At 46.8% G+C, this 20,490-nt stretch overlaps 1 protein-coding gene across 1 annotated transcript; it reads left to right on the plus strand.

Annotated features, from left to right (window-relative positions):
* The first annotated feature begins 17,004 nt into the window (after positions 1-17,004).
* LOC119340658 (protein ALTERED XYLOGLUCAN 4-like) lies at positions 17,005-18,478 on the plus strand. The gene is made up of 2 exons (XM_037612575.1): positions 17,005-17,187; positions 17,321-18,478. Exon 2 carries the CDS (start codon positions 17,407-17,409, stop codon positions 18,409-18,411), a length of 1,005 nt encoding a protein of 334 aa, XP_037468472.1. The 5' UTR covers positions 17,005-17,187; positions 17,321-17,406; the 3' UTR covers positions 18,412-18,478.
* Positions 18,479-20,490: the final 2,012 nt, after the last annotated feature.

Below are 20,490 nucleotides of genomic sequence, written 5' to 3' on the forward strand. Positions count from 1 at the left end.
GACAGCTGAAATATTGCCAACTCTTCTGGCAATGAAGGATGCTGCTGTGAGCCATGCCACCCCATCAGCAAGTGTTGAAGTGGACGCTCCCGAGACGAACCTAGGCAAGGAAGATTCCCGCTCCTCTGACACTGATTCCAAGCGCGTGTGTGGTGGCACACCTGTGTCCACGACAGAAGCTGCTGAGGCGGCAGTTCATAAGGATATGCCATCTACAGGTGAGAGTCATGGCACAACAACTCCAGCCCTTGTCGGTGCAGATACTGCTAAGGTGACCGTGGCGCGTGCTGGTCTTCCACCTAGGCTTCGCAGCCCCCGCAAGCAACTAACAGTCATACCCAACGCACCGGCTGTACCTAGGAGCACGAGAGACGAGGCTGGGTATGTTCCTGCGTCCACACTGTTCCCGCCACCCGCCAGAAGCAATGTGACGGAGAAACCGCAAGACCGGAGCACAATTGATGCAGGTGTGAAGCCGGGCACGAGTGACGCAGGTGAACGGCTGGGGCAGACTGCGCCTTTACCCGCAGTGGAAATCCCCAGCATAAATCTGCGCACTTCCAGGCTCCCAGTCAATGTCGGTGTCCCCTACAGCCCAAACAAGAAGATTACCATGAAAGCTGCTGCTGATACCGCTGACAACACGCCCCGCCCTGCAAATAAGCCCGAACATTCTGTAGCGGCCGATTCAGATATGTTTGTCGATCTTTCACCATTGGATTCTGCCCCGCAAATCGTTCGTGGTTCGGCCAGTAGGAATGAGAGGCACCCAATGTCGTTTACCCCACCGAGCTTCAGCCTTGGCATCAGTCAAGATCAACCGGTGGTGCACGATCCTTTGCCAGTTGCCTTTGCTTTCCCAGGAGGCATGCCCGCAATGATGGCGCAGCCAATGGTCGAGGGCAGGAAGGCTGTCAAGTTCGCGGAGCCAATTGTGCAAGGTACACTTGTCATGTCCTTATGATTTTCCTGGATACATCTTTGTGGTTTGAATTTTGTCCCAATCATATTCTTTTGGGTGTTCTCACTTGTGATGGCAACTGCCGTGTGGTGGCATGGCAACTGAATTTGATGCACCATGGCCTACATTTTTTTGGTTGCCATGCTACATTTTTTACATTCGGGTAAACACGTGGCAACTGAAGTTGATTCATCATGGCAACTGCATTTGCTGGTACATGGCAAATATAGTGCATTCCACATGGCAACTGGATTTGCCATACCATGTCATCTGCATTTTTTTGTTACCATTCTGCATTTTTTCTGTACGACAATCACCTGGCAAGTGGAGTTGACACAGCATGGCAACTGCATTTCATGTGACATGGCAACCACAATCCTCCTAGATGGTAATTCAGCACAACTGCATGGCAACTGCAGTTGCCCTGACGTGGCCACTGTAGTTGCACCACATATGTTAATTTCCCCACTATTTTTCTACCTACATGTCACATCATACACCCTATTCCCTCACAACCCATCTGTTTCCTGACTTTCTCTTTGTCCTAACACACTTTTTATTTTTTGAGCTATTTGCAGGCACCCCTGAGGAAATTTCACCGTCACTTGACGAAGCTTACCGCAAGATCGAGGAGGCAGCATTGCAGAGGAGGACCTCGCGAGGGCAAGGGCAATCAAGTTCCAACTTGCCCGCAGAGACGGCATCTGAGGATACCATCAGAAGTGCCACCCCTGGTTCTGTGAGACAGCAGAGGGTAGTTCACCCACCTCCCGCGGAAGACTACGAGCCCGAATTCAGGGCCACTAAGGAACAGACCCAGCTGTACGACATCATCAAGCGGTTTGGAAATGTGAGGGCCAGCAGCAAGCACATGAAGGAGTTGAAAGCGTAAATGACCACACCCTATAATCTCTCATTTTGCTTTGTTCCTTTCTTAACTTTCATCTTATTCGTACTCTCTGCACATGATGCGCTTACGTTCTAGTTCTTTCATATATTTCTTTACTTAGCAGGCATGATTCTTCCATGTTATGTCGTTTTCATACATCTCATGTTTGGACAGAACCAAAGTCATTCAATGCGGAGCGACGTACGTCGACCTAGGTGATCTCGCCGAGTCCGTGAGGCCAAACGGTAAAATGCCGACAAATGTAGTTGCATGCGGGATCGACTACATCAACAATCACATCGATGTGTGTGCCAACAAGATCATCATGCATTACAGTGTGACATGCAAAATATGGGATGGTGACTTCAACCACAAAATCCGGAGGAAGAATTTCGCTCAACACGGTGATTTCAAGCTAACACTGAAGAAATATGTGAGTTCTCCTCCCCTGTATGCACTGTTTTTTTCAAATGTTGTGGTTTTTGCCATCTGCTGCACTTGTGATTATGTGGTAGATGTTTTCATGTGGCAACAGCTGCCGTGCACACTGTCATCTTGATTTTTGCATCCCGTGCAAACTACGTGGCATTTTGATTTCAAAATGCACGGATAACCAAACATTTCTACGTGATTCTATTTTTTTGTCCCTCTGCTGTTCTTTTTGTGTAATCTGCTTTCTCATTCATTCAATTTTGAAATGCAAGTAATGTTCCCCATGTTCCAGGAGCTTGCACCACATGACCAGCAAGACAAGTGCGGTCACCACTATGCCATCTGCCTTGACCTGAAGAACCAACATTTTGAGGTGCTTGATTCAATCCGTTCGGAAGCTGATTCAGACCTTACTACGCATGCCGAATTCTTCATCAACAACCTCAAAGAGACATGGAACCGTCACTATGAATATTCAAAGGTCCAGATCAGGCATTTCCTGATTGAGTATGTGGCGACTGTGAAGCAAGGGAACACGTAATATCTCAACCCCCTCCTTCATGTGCCGTTTACATCAATCCAACCCCTATTTTTGCTGTCACATCTGAATTGAAGTCTATCTTTGATAAGTCTGTCCTTTTTTTGCGTGTTCATCTGAGTCTTTTTGTCGTGCAGTACGGACTGTGGCTTTCATGCGCTGGAATACTTTGCAAAGTGGGAAGGCAGAGTTGTCCCCACTATCTCAACTGCAACGGTCGTTGAGCTCCAGAAAATCCACACATGGAACTGGTTGACGAATGAAGATTTCAACAAGCGGTCCGGAGCACGCGAGTTCATGGAGGAAGCTATCAAGAAAATCAGCAAGAAGTACAAGTGATCACGTGGTGTTACACACCGGACGCATACCTTACATTCTGTTGCTGAGGAATGTAAGGTACTTATCTCTTTGTTATCGTTGAAAACTATGTCAGTGTGCTATGTTACGACTGCGACCCCGCGCAGGCTACTTTGTAGTGGTGGTGTGTGAGCGACAACTTAGTAGTTTCTCTAATATATGTGTGGACGTGAACCTTTTTTAGGCGTAAATGCACATATGTTTTTATGTTTTATCATTATTACAACGGTTTCATCGCTTACAGCTTCCAGTTTGCTGTTTTGATTGCGTCTATGATGTTCTAAAACAAATGGCAAATGTAGTTTAACATACATGGGTAGCGAAAGTCATCGTCGGTTTTCATTTTGTCGGTTTTGCTTCTTCTTTTTTCGTCGATAAGTGCACCGGCTAGCATGGGGTAGGGTTGATCATGCATCCACAACCTTGGCTATGGTTTATGCACGTTACGCCTTTTTCCAACTTGTTTCCCATACATCGCCCACAACACACTATTGTTTCTCTAAACTGCGTGGTATTTGCCATGGAAATATATGTCACGCAGAGTCATTTCAAATACCATGGTATATTTTCAGCAGAGCTAACATGGCAGATACAGTTCAAACAACATGGCAGATCAAGCATAATTAACATGGCAGATACAGTACAACTAACATGGCAGATCCAGTACAACTAAAATGGCAGATCTAGTACATCTAGCATGGCATATTTAGTGCAAAGTAGCATGGCACATATTTTAGTATAAAATAGCATGGCATGGCAGATTTAGTACACATAACATGGCAGATTTAATACACATAACATGGCAGATTTAATACACATGACATGGCAGATTAAGTACCCATAACATGGCAACTGCATTTCTCCACTCAATGAATTTTCCTTCCACTTCTGATGCTCCTCAAGAGTTATTCTCCCAATTTTTTTTAAAAAAACTCATCGTCTAGGGTACAGAAGAAAATGTCCACAAGGACCATTTCACATTGCGACAATTTCTGCTCATGGATTGCCCGCGCCTTTCTTCGTTTTCTTGTGTTTTGCTTGAATCTCCAATCCTGACTTGTACCTTATCTCTCTGGGGCGACCCTTTGTGATTGAACGGGGTGGATTCCTGACCTGGGTTTGTGTGCTTGCTGTTCCAGATCCTATCTCCGAGTTTTCAGATGATGGCCCCGTCGATGAAGGCACACTTGATGTGCGGGGGAACCGGTGTAAGGCTTCCTCAGCTTTCCTCTTCTTGATCTCCTCAAGCTCTCTTTTCAGTGCCTTCCTGTGTTTTTCTGCGACTCTCACTGTCTCATCACTCTTGCACGCTTCATCAATTAGCTCAGCATAGTTCTTTGTGAACACAACGTGCCTCATGGTTTCCATGGTTGACTCAGGTCTCTCGTCATGCACAGCCAGAACCGCGTGTGTTGTCTGCGGCGGCAACGCGTCGTTAGTGTCCCAAGTCCATCGCCGCCTTATGAAATGGCGGGGCATCCGTGTCACAGCGTTCATGTCCATTACCTTTCGTATGTGACAACACACAATGCCGTCCCGTTCGAACTTGCAGCATTGGCAGTAGTATTCGCCTTGCTCGATCGAGGTTTTCACGAAGTAGTTCCTCCCTTTGTCTGGGTCTTCAGGTTCTGAATCCGACATCCCCAAAATAGAAGACACCTTGAACGTATGTTCGTCCACCTGGAAAGCCGTGAACATGCTGGCACGCTTTATTTCTTCCTGGAATCTGCAAGTTTTGTGTGTTTTATGTTAATCTATCGTGCGATCTTTTTTTGTAGGACGTTACGCTGTCATGGAAATAGAACTAGATTTTTGTCTGAATATGGCAAACATAGTACACTGAACATGGCAAACATAGTACACTGAACATGGCAAACATAGTACACTGAACATGGCAACTGAAGTATAGCAGACATGGCAACTGCAGTACACCAGACATGGCAACTGCAGTACACCAGACATGGCAACTGTAGTACACTGAACATGGCAACTGTAGTACACCAGACATGGCAACTGCAGTACACCAGACATGGCAACTGTAGTACACCGAACATGGTAACTGTACTACATTTTCAACTGGCCATCATCATTTCCACACCAATATTTTCCCCTAATGGAAGCATAGTGCATAAAACATGGCATCTACATTTGAGTAAACATAGCAACTGCATTTTCAACAAACATGGCAGTTGTATTTCAGTAAACATTGCAATTGCATTTCAGCATATGTGTTGACAATATAACATTTTTCATTTGATATTGGCATTTGCATACCAACATGCCCCAATGGAAGTACAGTTCATTAAACATGGCATCTGCACTTCATTTGAACATGGAAAATGTATCCGAGTAAGCATTGTAAACAGAATTTTCATTGAACATGGCAACTGCAGCTGAGTAAGCATGGCAAATAGTATTTTCATTAGACATGGCAACTGCATATCATGGCAACTGCATTGCACTCTACTAGGCACCTACTGACTTAGTACCTTTGCACAAATAAGACCGTAACGCAACTGACTTACTTGTTAAATATCTTGTTTGTGTATATCTTGCTCATTTGCCTCTCCATCTGTAAATACGTCAGCAATTTTGGCTGCTTCAGTGCGGTGTTCGCTTCTTGCTATAGCTCAGATCCCAGTATTTTTTATTGCAAAGCTGTATATTGCTTGGCAAATTGTAGCAATGAGTTGCCAGGACTCACGTATCGCTTCAAAACAGCATTGAACCCCTCGCTGCGCTTTGTAGTCTGCAGAAAGGGGAAGAAGCACTGCATGAAGTAGGCGGGCACCCAGTACATTCGCTTCTCCCACAGGCTAGCAAGCGTCTCGTTGTCTTGGACTTCATGTGTTTCAACCATGGCCATCCAGCTCCTTTCAAACTCCTCGACCGTCAAGCTGTGGTCCACGCACAGCTCGAATGCCTTGTGCAGTTCTGGACGGTTAGCAAAGAACGGTCCTAGCGTCTCCTCAGCCTTCTTTATAATGTGCCACCTGCAGTGCCTGTGCACTGCCAACGGAAAGACCTCCTCTATGCCTGCACGCATGCTGAAATCCTGGTCTGTTATTATGTTCATCGGCGCAAGTCCATCCATACACTCCAAGAAGGTCTTGAACAACCAGACGTAACCATCCGTGTCTTTGTTCCGAACGAGCCCGCAGCCGAACTGCAACGACTGATTGTGGTTATTTATTCCTATGAACGGAGCGCATGGCATCTTGTACATATTGGTGAGGTACGTTGCGTCGAATGAAATGCAATCTCGGAAATGTTTGTAGGCTTTCCTTGCAGCACCATCCACCCAATACATGTTCCTGACACGGTCCTCATCGTCCAACCTTATCCTGTAGAATAAATCTGGATCTTCTTTTGCTTTCTCATCGAAGTAGGCAATTGTAGCCTCTATGTCAGCCAGCCTGCTCTCTCTATGGTACTTGGCCTGTAGGTTTGTGACGTCAGCCGGTATGTACGGCATGCTACTCAGTTTCCCCTTTTTGCTGTGGATGAGTGATAGTATCTGGACCATTCTTGATGGACCGACGTTACAATCATGTAGCAGCTTTACGAATTGCCTTTCGACTGGGGTGAATCCTCTGTGGGCGGTCAGAAATTTGACCAGGTCGAACTTCTTTATGAGATTGTGGTTGTGCTCGTCAAAATATTCAGTGACCACCTACTGTGTTCCATCTACGTTCAGCTTACACCGGACAGGGCATCCCATCTTGAGAATGATTCCTCTTTTTCGTTCCGGAATGACAGGTGCATCACCTTTCCCCTTCTTGTTCCTCCGTGCCTTGTGGCACCTCATCTCACCTCTGTTGTACTCATTAGTTTTCTTAATTTTCCTATGGTACTCGGTGTTGACCGCAAATCCATGGAACTTTGCATATGTCTGGTAGTATTCCTTTGCTTCTTCGAACGATTCAAATCTCTGCCCAATGTACGGTGGCTGAGGTACCATGATCTCTGATTGCCCGCCATCTTCATCCCCTTCTGCCTCGTCGTCAGTTTCATCCTTCACTTCAGTATCGGCGGCAATTCCATCCACTTGAGTGTTGGCAGTGCTTGTGTTCAAAGGGGTGCTTGTCGGTATTGCTGGAATGATTGCCATTCTCGACTGTGACTCGAAATTATCTGCGGCATGATTGTCTGCTGGCTGGTGGTACGCGTCTTCCATGCGTTCAGAGCTCCCCGCAGTAGATGTCCCCGCGCCGCTGTTAACTGTAGTTGTAGGCCCTATAATAGGAAAAACAGGTACGAGAGTAAGTTTTTTGTTTGAATAACATGTGTATCGCAACGGATCACACCATCTATGAGTGATTTTGCACGACATCATTTCAAAACAGCAAGCCGTGATTCTGCGCGTGACATGTACGGCAGCTACAGCTGTCCAGTGATGGCAGCTACTGTTCAACAAACATGGCAACTATTGTTTTTGCCTACAAATAACTTGAAATAACAAATGTAGTGCTATTTTTGTGGTTCAGTTTTTTTCCCTTACCTTGTTGTGTTGCATTTGACCTTCCTGTGTGGTCTGTGACACCAAAATGACGTGCTCCACCTGCAGTTTCTGAAGCTTGCCACAAGACGTTTGCCAGGTTACCACCAACGTAATAACCTGTATGCAAAGTAGTGGTTGGTCAATTCATGGCAAATGCATTTTGTGTTAGCACGGCAACCGCAGTTGCCCCTTCTGTGGCAACTGCAGTTTTACTAGCATGGCAACTGTATTTGCATCGGCGTGGCAACCGCAGTTGTTTCTTCATGGCAGCTGTAGTTGCCATGGCATGGCAAGTGCAGTCGCACTGGCATGGCAACTGCAGTTGTTCTTCCATGGCAACTGCAGGTGTCCATGGATGGCAACAACAGTTGTGCAGAGATGTCAAGTGTATTTTCTAATTCACGGCAACTGTGGTTGTCCAGTCCTGGCAATTGTAGTTGTCAACTATGCTCCTTCTGCTAATTGATCATCTGCAACTTCATTTTTTTAATGGACTCACCTGTGTATGACGTTGATGGCAGGTACATTGGTGCTGCCTGATGCCACGCGCTGCATGAAGGCTCTGCATTTTCACCCGTGTTAACTTGTGAGTCCTTTTTGCCAGTTTTTTTGCATGTTCATTTTTCATGTCCACTGCAGTATGTTCTCTTTTGTCGGTTTGCGTTACCTTGATTATCCATACAAGCTAGTTGAAGTTGGCTGCCCATACATTTGTCAATGTTAGCGCCTTGTGAGTGAACTTGCCACGGGGCCCCCCTAATTGTGTTTTGGTCATAAGCACCTGCGAAAAAATGACAGTGCACGACATAAGTAGAATGTCATCTTCATCGTTGCGAATATGGCAACTGTTCTATTCTTTTGTTATCACGCATCATACCTACACCTGCATACTGCTCTAGTAGTGGCAGCAACGGCCCTGAAGAGATGAGCTGACTGTACTCTGTTGCATCCCAAGGGAGCGTTTCTGGCCTTTGAGAACCCCAAGCATCAGCGCCATCTTCGTCATTCATTCTTTCCGTGTCTCGCTTCTTTCCAATGTGTTCTCAATCACTGCATGAACAAGAAGGCATCAAAAATCCACAAGAATTGTATTCTTCTGCTGCTTGCACATAGAAGAAATGGATGGCAAGCGAAGGGCCAAACTAGGTGGCAGCTACCGACAAGGAAAGGTGGCAACTGTCGTTATACACAAGTGGCAACTAATTTCTTCCAGCCCTCTTCATTCCAACATTTGCCCCTACTGTCCTTCCTACTCATCCATTTTTCATACCCAACTACTTGTGTCAATTAAGCTAGGAAGTTTAGTCATTTTCAAACATAGTACATGGCAGATCTGGTGTACTCTGCCTGGCAACTGCGACTACACACTAAACCATGTAGTGTTCCACCCCTACAGCATAGATCCAGCACAAGATCTGGATATTTTCAGCCTTAAGGATGAGAAGGTCGAGATCGGTAGATTCTCACCTGGTTTTGTAGATTTTCGTCTCTGGAGGGCTGGGTTGGAGTTTGGGGCTGGGGGTGGGGAGGGTTGGGGTGTGGTTTTGAGGTGGGAGTGCCCTATGGATGTGGTCTGATTGCCATGGCAACCAGAGAAGGCCGGCGACGGAGGTCGGGGTTCGAGAGGTGGGGGACGATGGCGGCAGACGAGAGAGGGGATTGATCGGAGGCCGTGATCTGCCTGGTCGTGCGGGCAGCGGGTCGGCTTGCCTGGACGAGGCAGTGCGGGCGGGGTTGGCACGCAACGGACGTGCGGGCCGTGCTTTTATGTGCACGGACGTGGTCGTGCGGGCCGGTTCCCGTCCGTGCCACATGAGGCGTGCGGGCTGGTTCCCGTCGACGCCACACGTGTGGCAGTTATTCGGACCCATTAACACCCACACGTGCGGGCGTTTGCACATCACCCACACGCCTCCATCACCACTCATTTTGCCACGTATGAATAGATGGCATCAACAGAATTTTTTTTGGTTTTCGGCTTAAAAATGTTGTATCTCCTAAATAAAAAAGCGAACTAAAAATCCGTTTTCACCATTAAATCCGTCTCGACGAGATCTTCAAAACTAGACCCCATGTTGATATATTTCGACGAATTTTTTTTTGCCAGAAGTTGCCATGATGTTTACACTGCAGTTGCCATAGGGCTTAAACTAAAGTTGCCATATGGCAATTTTAGTTTGTAGATCATGGCAATTTTAGTATTTTGATGATGGCAACTCCAGTACTTTGACCATGAAAATTATTTTTTGTATGAACCATGGCAACTTTACGTGCATGTATCATGGCAATTTTAGTTTATGGTTCATGGCAAGTCTAGTTTCTTAATTCCCTGTTTTATAAGTGTCAAAATTTACTTTTAAATGTAGAAGAAAATAGCTGAAACATATCATGACAACTTCAGTGTAAACATCATGGCAATTCATATGCAATAGACATGGCAACTTTTAATCCAATTTTTTTTTCATCAAAACATATCAACATGAGATCTAGTTTCGAAGATCTCATCGCGAGGGATTTAATGGTGAAAACGGATTTTCAATCAGATTTTTCGTTTAAGAGATAAAACATTTTAAAAACTGAAAATCCAAAAAGATTCCTGCATGCATGCATGCGATGACGTGGCAATCTATTTATATTAGAAACGTGTGGTGCGTCTTCCTTCTTGCCATACGTGTGGCAGTTAGTGCGATCCTTTTATTTTTTAATGAAATTATACCATAGAACTATTGTTCTACGGTCAGTGCCTCAAAAAAAAATATTAACTAGGACACAAGGGCCAGTTGTATGTTATTATCAAACACTCCACTGTTTCTTAATTTCCAGATTGTCCAAATAAACAACACATACACCGGCCATCACCGGGTGTTTCTAATTTGTTTTAGATTTGACAATCCAATCATTAAACAGCGCATGAGTACTATCAGGTATATACAAAATATTAAAAGTACACTTCAGTATATTCCATAACATCCTAGACAAATAGCATTTCATGAAAAGATGGTCAATTGACTCATCCTTTTCCCAAAAGAACAAGCTTCACTGCCTAGCCAACCTCTTCTACAAAATTATTTATGGTCAGAATACTATTTCTGAGCAATAACCACATAAAGATTTTGATACTAGGGAGGGTTTAGTTTTCTACACGACTTTATGAGGAAAACTGACCCCATTTTTAATCATGTTTCTATAATATGACTTGACTGATTAAATATCACTTTTTCGTTAGAGTCCATTGAATAGTGTCATTCTGATCAGTGAGTTATATTCCCTCACAAACTTCTTTGCTGTGTCGGAGCTAAATCAGGTAGATCCCGTGTTAGACTGTCATAGCTTGGCGACGTGGCACAATGATAAAAGGGGCAAGGTTTTTAGCCAGGTTCGAGCTCTCACTATGAATATAATACTCTACTCATGCTTTCATATCGTCGAGGTGTGTACAAAGTACAGGTGAATACCAAGGGATTGTAATATCTAAGATGTCTATCTACGAGCCCCCTCACAGCATATATAGCATGCATGGGGTCCTAGGGTTCCAGATCATAGTAATCGTAGGGGAAAGCAGAGTCCTCCATGATCCCAACTTCTTGGACACCGAGTCTTCTGGAATATCTTCATAATCCATCATGGGCCGCCCAAAGTGGCCTAGGTCGAGTCCTAAGCCCGACCCACCAGGCTAGGAACCGTTATGGTGAGAGAGACCTGGTCCGGGACACCGTGACTAGCCCCTGAAATGGTCTTCAAGCTTGGTTGCACATCGGCTCCTCCGAGCTGCACATAGTCTTCGGCTGCCGGGCTTGAAACAAGTTCAACGGGAAATCAAATGTGTTTTTTTAGTGATGGGAGAATCAGCAAAGTAATAAAATGTGATAAACCAATTTATCAAAATAAAAACATTTGCTGGTCTGTAGTAAATTAGGACCTCCCCGTTGTTGATATCTACTACGCAACTTTCTTCTTGTAGACTATATTAGGCCTCCAAGCGTTGAATTTTGTATGGTAGTAGCAATTTCTCTCAACTGGATGACCTAAGGTTTATTAGTCCACAAGAGGTGTAGGATGAAGATGATTCTCTTCAAACAACCCTGCAATCAAATACAAGAAATTTCTTGTGTCCCCAACACACCCATTACAGTTGTTAGTTGTATAAGTGCACTAAGTTCGGTGAAGAGATGACAATAGAAGTGCAATATGGATGATAGAAATAGAAAGGTATCAAGTAACAAAAGTATGTAAGAACAATATTGCGATGCTTGTAAACAAGGCCTGGGGTTCATCTTTAACTAGTTCAATCTATCAAAATCATTAACATAATTGAACATCATGATAATCCCTTAGTGCAGCAAGGAATCACTCCAAAGTTTCTATTTTTATCGAAGAAAGTAGGATGAAATTGTGTGTGTAGAAAACCACCTCAAAGTTTTGTTTCCAATTAGTCTTCTGAACCACCCCCAATTCTCACGGATATCCCTAGAGATCGTACAACGACAACACCATATGATACCTATTGTTCAATCTTTCTGCCTGGATTACCCTGATGTCACCACAGGAAGCTGCTGATTAATTACTAGACATGCATCATGTAATCTAAAATCGAAAATATTCAATCCAACGTAAAGGAACTTCAAAGAGCAAGACTTAATTCACTGCAAAAGAACATAGGGAGATGAACATCATAAGATCCAACTTTATTAATAAAGATCATGATACAATCAAGATTGAAATCCATCAAGAACATGGGGGGGGGGAGAGATCAAAAGCATAGCTACTAGTACATACCTTCATCCCCAATGATGAACTACACTCACACATCACAATGGAGGCAACAAGGTTGATGAAGAGGCTTCCGTAGATGGCTTCATCATCTAGCAGAGTGCCGGAAACAGCGTCCGGATTGGATCTTCGTGGAACAGAGGCTTGCGGCGACGGAAAAATCATTTCGAGGGTGAACCAAAGGGTTTAGCATTTATAGGACTTTGTGGCATTGGAGTTCCTTCAAAAGGCCGCTCAGGGGCCCCACATGGACAAGGGGCGCGGCCTACCCCCTGGGCGCGCCACCCATCCATGTGGGGCCCTCATAGCTCATCTTGATGTCTCCCAAAACTTCCAGGGCTCTCTTTTTTCAGAAAAAATCGTCAAAATTTGGCATCGTATTTGGACCTTCCTATTGATTTTCTCCAAAACCAAAAATAAGAAAAAAAATAGGAACTGACAATGGGCACTAAGTTAATAGGTTATGACACAACCGGTTTTAAAGTGTACCGACGACAATGACGATGCATAGGCTAATAGTCAGGATCAAGTTGTTGCGACGCCATTAGTAATCATACTGGTGTTCTATATGTTTCAACCTGTCTACGACAGAAATACGAAGACGTTGATGAGAAAGTCGCTGTTACGTGCATGCATGCAACATGGTGCAATGATCAAAACAAGTTGAGACGCCAGGAGCTGGGTGAAATAAACTGTCTTGCTTGGCTTGATGTCAAAGAAAAGTGGCTCACTTGGCCAAAATTCTTGTTGTCGGGACAAATAGCCATGGTGTCCATCTTGCATGGTAGATCAACTAACTTATGTAATACGTCATACGTTAACGAACCTTATGAGAAGTTAGTAACCTAGCTCACATTTGGACCATCACTTTTTTACGAATTAGATCTCTCCCACCCCTCTCACATCGTCTGCATAGGCGATGAGGAGGGAAACCCTAGCCACCATTGGGGCGCCCTACGCCCCCTCCCACCACCACAGGGTGCATCCTGGGGAAGCCCAGGCGGCGGTGGGACTTCTTGTCTCCCCTCGCCTGGGGTCCAATGTGGGCAGATTCGATTAGCCAGTGCACCACACTTGGGTGGGGCATGACGATGCGGCAAATCTCCTGTCGGTGCCGACGGACAATTGGCTCAGCAGCGCAGGCTGCTTTCTTGAGGGTTGTGAGTGCCGCTGCGCTCGCAATGTCCCGAGCCTCACTCAGATCTGGCAACAGGTAGCAGACAACGATGTGGGTCATGGGCGACACCGACCGACCACTATTATAGTGCCAGGGCGGTAGCAGCGACCCGTTGTGGCGGCGTGGGTGCCGATAAGGGACGGCTATCGGTGCTCCACACCACTCTACGGGTGTATGGTCATGAGGAGATGGCGAGATGGCCGCCCTTGCTGAGGTATGGGGTGGGGAGGCTGGCATGGGTACGGAGGCTTGGAGGTGGTCGTGGTTGGTGTTGTCAATGTTGCCCAGCGACCAGAGCTACTGGTCCTGGGTGGTCCTCGTTGAGGGCTGGAGTAACCAGATCTAACATGGCACTGGTTGCCGTTCCCTCCAGAGGTGACGTCAACATGTGGCTGGCTGCGCGATCCAGGGGTGTGGGGGTGAGATGTTCCCTGTCACTGGTTGTGTTTTCTCTATTCCAGCAGCCTAGTGCTTGTTTGCTGGGCAGCTATAGCAACGGTGTTTCCTGGCTATGCCCCTTCAGCCAACTGTGTGGTGGGACCCAAAGGGTTGGCGGGGAGGTGTCTGCTTCCCCTCCGTATGGTGGCGTCTTCATGTTATAGCGTTAGGGGGAGGTTCGGAGAGGGATGCCAGGGCGGCGGCCTCGGGTGGTGGGCTAGTCAGTTAGCTCGTCAGCTGGTCTTTGAGTAGCAGTTTTGGTGATTATCGGTTGTATGGATGACGAGCACTATTGCATTGGGAGGCTCTAGTGTCTTCTCTGTCGTGGCAGAGGAGGTGCCCAGTTCTGGTTCTGGAGTTCCTCGCACTATCGCGGCGACCGGCTTAATTCATGTATGGCTGGTGGATGCAACTAGGTGAAAGCTCTACGCTTTGGCGCTGATGGCGATGGTGCCCATGGGTGCCGCTCTCCCCTTGAGTATGTCGCTGCATGATCACCCCCTGTCAAAGTTTCGGGTGAAAACCTTGGTTTCTTCCATCAGACACGGCGATTGTGATGCTTTGCAACATTTCCCCTCTTGAGGGTGTTGATGTGGAGCCAAGTATCGTTGGTCGTGACCAGTTAGTCCTTAGCTCCTGCTGTATGTTTTGCTTGGCGACATAGTTGTGTTCCGGCTGTTTTATGTTGTCCGTTTTTTCTAAGTTTTGTTTTGTTTCAGGGCTTTCTCACCATCATGTATCATGTATCATTCGGACGCTTGTGTTATGTGATTTATATATAAAGCTGGGCGGAAGCCTGTCTCGAGAATCACCTTTTTTTGCAGAGCGTTTAGACCATCCCTTTAACACTATTGTTCACTCAAACCAGGAGAAAAAGGAAAAAAATGCATGAAACACCATCATATATCAAAACTTACTATCACACCAAGTATTATGTATGGACATTTTTTTCCTAGCCATGGCGTCCTGTAGAGGTTTGGAGTCACTTCTCTCCTGAATACACAAGCTGCGTATCATTTCGTTGATAGATAGAAGAGCAAGAGATACATGGTGGCAGATACATGACTCGTACACCGGAGGGCGAGGATGCACCTAGAAAGGAGCATCGGAGGTGGATGCTCAACCCAACTTACTACAGACACCTATGGTGGTTCGAATAGGGAAATCGCCGCCAATCCTCTAGCTCCGGCCAGAGCCCACGTGCGTGCCTCATCAAGGATGGTTTGGGTGACAATATCCGTGTAGGGTCTAGCAACCTCAAAGATGGTGGAGTGGCGATGCTTCCAAATACTTGAAGCAATGAGAATATCAAGGGAGGCGAAGCCTTTGCAAAGCGATGGTGGGGAGGCAGTCGTCGCGGAGCTCCACGGTCGATTAACCCATCCGTCGTCGTTGGAATGGCCACCATGAGTCCGCATGCGGCAAGGATGTTGTGCCATAAGACATGAGAATGGTCACCCCGACAAGTAGGTGATCAATAGTCTCCAAGGCTTGGTCACAGAAGACACAAGTTTGGTGGTGAGGGAGACCATGCCGAGCGCGCCGCGCGGCAGTCCACACTGGTGATCCTATGCAATCCAACCAGATGAAGATGTGGGAGCATAGCGGCGCCCAAGTCTTCCTTGTCGGTGCGGGATGCGACGATATGACAGGTCCATAATAGAGCTAGTAACAAGAGCTGGCATAGAATTGCCCGGATGTGGGGATTTGACTCATTTCACAACCCAGAAACAGAACATAAAACCGCTAGATTGCACTTTAACCTTTTCATACTAAAATCACTATTTTTGCCAAAAAAAGGGTTCACTTATGCATTTTTATTTTATTAGGGCCCACTAGATTTAGAAAATTTGCATCTGTATTATGTGGAGAAGAATCAATTTGTGGTTGCTTGTTAGGAGGACAGTGGTATCCCCAGGTCCCATCCCACGAGAGTTCAAGTCATAGACTTGACATTGATGCTCACATTTTTCTGTATTTCTTTCAGGCCTTCCGGTGATATGCGTTCAGTGAGAAGTAACATTCCCAAAGATGATGTTTCGGCCCAGTCTCTCGAATGTATTCATTGGGTAGAGTGTGCGTGCGTGCAATCATAAAGATGAGTGTACATGCATATGTATGAGTATATGTGTCTGCACTGCATAAAAAAAGATGATTAAAGGATATTATCAGCCAGGTGGGTAAAGATCAAAGGCACCACAAAAGAATGACCAACCTTTGAGAGAAAAAGGGACATATATGTTTATACTTTATTAATCATGTGATCGCCTCCACCATCACATGTATTTTATGAGCGACATCAAAATAAAGTAGTGCATACACATCCGTATATTTATCCAAATGATAACCACACGTGTGACATGAAGTAATCCGGTTCCGGCGTTTTTTACAACTAAAATTGTCATTTGAAAAGAAAAAAGAAACCCCAAAAGAACTGAAACTTGTCATCCAAATCAAGTTGCCATGCTTGACAACTAAAGTTGCCATCCTCGCATCACTAAACTTGTCATAAAAAATGTTCAAAATTGCCATGTGTTTGTGCCACACGTGTGGCACTTAACAGGATTCTATTTTTGTTACTCCCTTCATAAACTAATGTACTTTAATGATCTAAACACTCTTATATTAATTTACAAAGAAAATACAAGGGTAGTACTAACAGTCAAGTATATACTATCGCTCACTTTGCATAGTCATCGGTATCAAGTATTTCTTGGTTTCTGCAAGATCTCAAATTGTCGGCGTTTTTTTTTTTTTTGCGTGGTAAATTGTCGGCGTTGACTCCTTGTTTTCTAACCATATAATTTGGCGCTCAAACTCCGATATGTACGGTATGTCACCAGTACTAGATTCCAATCTCTACATGCATTGGCTCCATAGATCTTATATACATACACATCCCGGTACAAGGCTTCATATCGTTCACGCCAAATGGGAGGAATGCAAGTAGTAACTCATAGCCATTGTTCCTTCCTCAAGAACTTCCTAACTGGTGCTGTGTTCACCTTGCCTCTCGTTTACATCCTCCTCCACTCCGCTCCATCTTTCCTCTCATATACCAATCTTGCTGCATTTCAAGCACATCGCACAAGCACCAGCCCTCCTCCTCTCCCACCTCCTCAAGGTAAGCAACTCGTCGTACACGCATATGTACATGTCTCACTGTATATACATAGAAAATGGCTTGATTGCATGCTATATACTATGCTGACCTCCATTATTTTTTCTTGCGTTCCTGATTCCCGGCCCGAGCGCAGCTTGGCAGCAATGCGACTATACCACCGGGAAGTGGGTCTGGGATGGCAGCGTCGCCGGCCGGCGGTACGACAGCGAAAACTGCGACATGGTGAGCGCGCAGAAGTGCGTCATCAACGGCAAGCCGGACAACGGGTACCTGAACTGGCGGTGGCAGCCGGCGGGCTGTAACCTCTCCGCGCTGGACCCGGTTGAGTTCCTCCGGGCAGTCCGAGGCAAGGTCCTGGCTTTCGTCGGCGACTCCACGGCGCGCAACCAGGCGGAGTCCCTCGTCTGCTTCCTCTCCACGGTGTCGCGGCCCGAGACGACGCACCAGTACGAGGATCATCCTATGTCCCACAAATTCTGGCGGTGGGTCTTCCCGGCGCCGCACAACGTCAACATCTCCACGTACTGGTCGCCGTTCCTCGTGCGTGCCGAGGGCAGGTCGGTGGACTACGCCATGACGCACGACACGCTGTTCCTGGACGCGTTCACCGAGCCGTGGACGGCGGACGTGGACGCGATGGACGTCATGGTGATCTCGGCGGGGCACTGGTTCAACCACCAGGCCGTCTACTACGACGACGGGCAGATCGCCGGCGTATTTGCCCGTCCGGACGTAAACGAGACCGACATCGCCGGCGGCTACATCGGCGCGTACCGCAAGGTGATCCGGAGGGTGCTTGAGTACGTCCAGGAAAAGTCGAGCGGCGACAAGCTGGTGGTGGTGTCAACCATGGCCCCGGCGCACTTCGACGCCAAGTACGCCTCGAACCACCGGGATGCGTGCTCGCGGCCGAATCCGTATGATGAGGGAGAGGTGCCCGGGGATGGGGGCACGGCCGAGATGAGGAAGGCCGTGCTGGAGGAAGCGGCGGCGGCGGCGGCAAAAAGGCAGCGACGGGGGCTGCGGTTCGATGTGCTGGACGTGACGAGGCTGGCGTCCATGCGGCCCGATGGGCACCCAGGCGCCTACATCGTGAAGGACAGGTACGGCGCCGGAAAGCCCGTGCCGGAGACGGTGTTCAACGACTGCCTGCACTGGTGCGCGCCGGGGCCGGTGGACACGTTCAACGACATATTGATGCACATTCTGGCTGCAAGCGGCTGAAGCAATTGTTCGGAGTAGTACTTTTTTTTCAAAACTGAGGCAAAGATTGCCTCACCTATTAAATAAGCAGAAGAGAATTGTCCAGTTAATTACAAAAAATCAGACAAAAACCGGAACAACAAAGGCCAAGCCCACTAACATAGACTGAAACACCCGGGACAAACCCCCGCAAAAAAAAAAAAACACTCGGGGCAAAGCCCACACCTAGTATGAACGATGAGGTACTTGTGCCATCGACTCATCGTGCATTCGCCACCCACCCCGTGCTTGCGTGCGCGACCGCGAGGCCGACGGCCACGTACGCTTTTTTAGGTAAACATTTGCAAACGGTGCGCCGGCCGAGCGTTCAGCCGGTCGCTACGCAGTCCTGGCCCACCACCCACCGCTTTCATCTTATCCCCTCGCGTATTCTGGAGACCACAGCAGGCGTCTCGTCCTTCAACCCCCTTGCTCAATTTCTCTCCCCTCTCTTCTTGTGCTCTCTCTTCAAGAATCCACACCAAATCCTCACGAAATTGAGTTCGTTTTTGTTGCCTTATCTGTTCCCCGCGGTTTTTTCCACCATAGGTCCATGGGAGGGGGTGAGCTTGTTCGTGATTTTTGCTTTCCTGTCTCATGTCCTGCGCAATACGCCATGGATCCATGAGGTTGAGTTCAAGTACATGTTGCTCACACACGCTCGGCTCCTTGGAGCTGCGAGCAAGGGACCCGACGACTGCGCTGCAAGCTCGCGCACCCCACTACGTCACCATGGTGCGTGACGATGGCGACCGGTTCCTGCTCAGGCAACGATGCTGGAACCGGCGGACTAGGGAGTTGCAACCGGCACATGACGATGCTGGAACCAATGTCCCCTGATGCTGGAACCGCACGCGTCCTGGATAGGTGACATATTTTTTACTGGAACCAGCCTTTATTTTTGCTGGAACCGTCTTTTTTTTTTTGCTACAATGGGCACTAGTCTTTTTTTTTGCTTGAAGCTATTTTGCTGGAACCAGCATTACTTTTTGCTGGAACTGGCTAATTCATTTGCTATAATTGGCTTATCGCTTTTTGCTGCTGAGATTTTTGCTGGAACCACCATCAAGTTTTGTTGGAACCGGCAAATCTATTTGCTTCAACCGAGTACCAGAGGTTTTTTTGCATTCGATTTTTGCTGGAAATAGCATCAAGTTTTGCTGGAACCAGCTAATCTTTTTGCTTCAACAGTGTATTGGAAGTTTTTGTTGCTTTTTAGATTTGTTTTTGTTGGACATGGCGGTTGCGGTGCAAGTCAATGACGGCGGCGAGCCGGAGACGGAGACGCCGGAGATGCTGCAACCATGGTGACCACAAGCTGGAACCCGTCTGCGTTCGAGTTGTAACCATGGCGAGCAGAGACAGCCGAGACAAGCGCAATGACGCGAGCGCCAGCGAACACGGGTGGGCGGGCGCGGTGGCACAGGTGACCAGCAAGCATGAGATGCCGAGGACAAGTGTGGGCGGCCGGCGAGCATGCAGATTCTGGCCGGCGAGTGCGTGGATTCTGGTCTCTACCTTTTTTCAGCGTGGTTGACTTTTTAGAGACAGACGAAAAGTTGTATCGTATGGTTAAAAAAGTCTGTATCGTATGCTCGGCAGCGGACCGGCCAAAATTTGGGCCGGCGCGCCGGCGCCTATCACTGCCTAGGAGACGTCTAAATGTCTTGTCACGTACTTGAATTTATTTATTTTTGGCATCAGTCACTTCTTTTCTTGTCCGTCGGTTCTACATCCAACAGCTGACACGTCATCTTCCTCCTACCAACTGTTAACATCAGATTTTGGCATGGATAAAAACTTAATTAAGATGGCCTCAAATGGAAAAATTCTCAACATGAGAAAGTTCCATATTGTCTAAATGAGAAATTTTAATATTTGGGTCATCACCATCCGATCTCATCTAAACGGCCGAAACTGTGCTCGAATTACTAAGATTTCGTTTCAATGTGTTGTTCGGCTAATTAAGCATCCAAGACAACCTCATATGAAAATAATATTCTGCAAGGATTGTCTTCGCCTTGTCGAAACGGTCGATTTCGATATAATAATTTTCTCAAT

This window comes from Triticum dicoccoides, chromosome 7B (assembly GCF_002162155.2).
Source record: "Triticum dicoccoides isolate Atlit2015 ecotype Zavitan chromosome 7B, WEW_v2.0, whole genome shotgun sequence".
Taxonomy (NCBI): Eukaryota; Viridiplantae; Streptophyta; class Magnoliopsida; order Poales; family Poaceae; genus Triticum; species Triticum dicoccoides.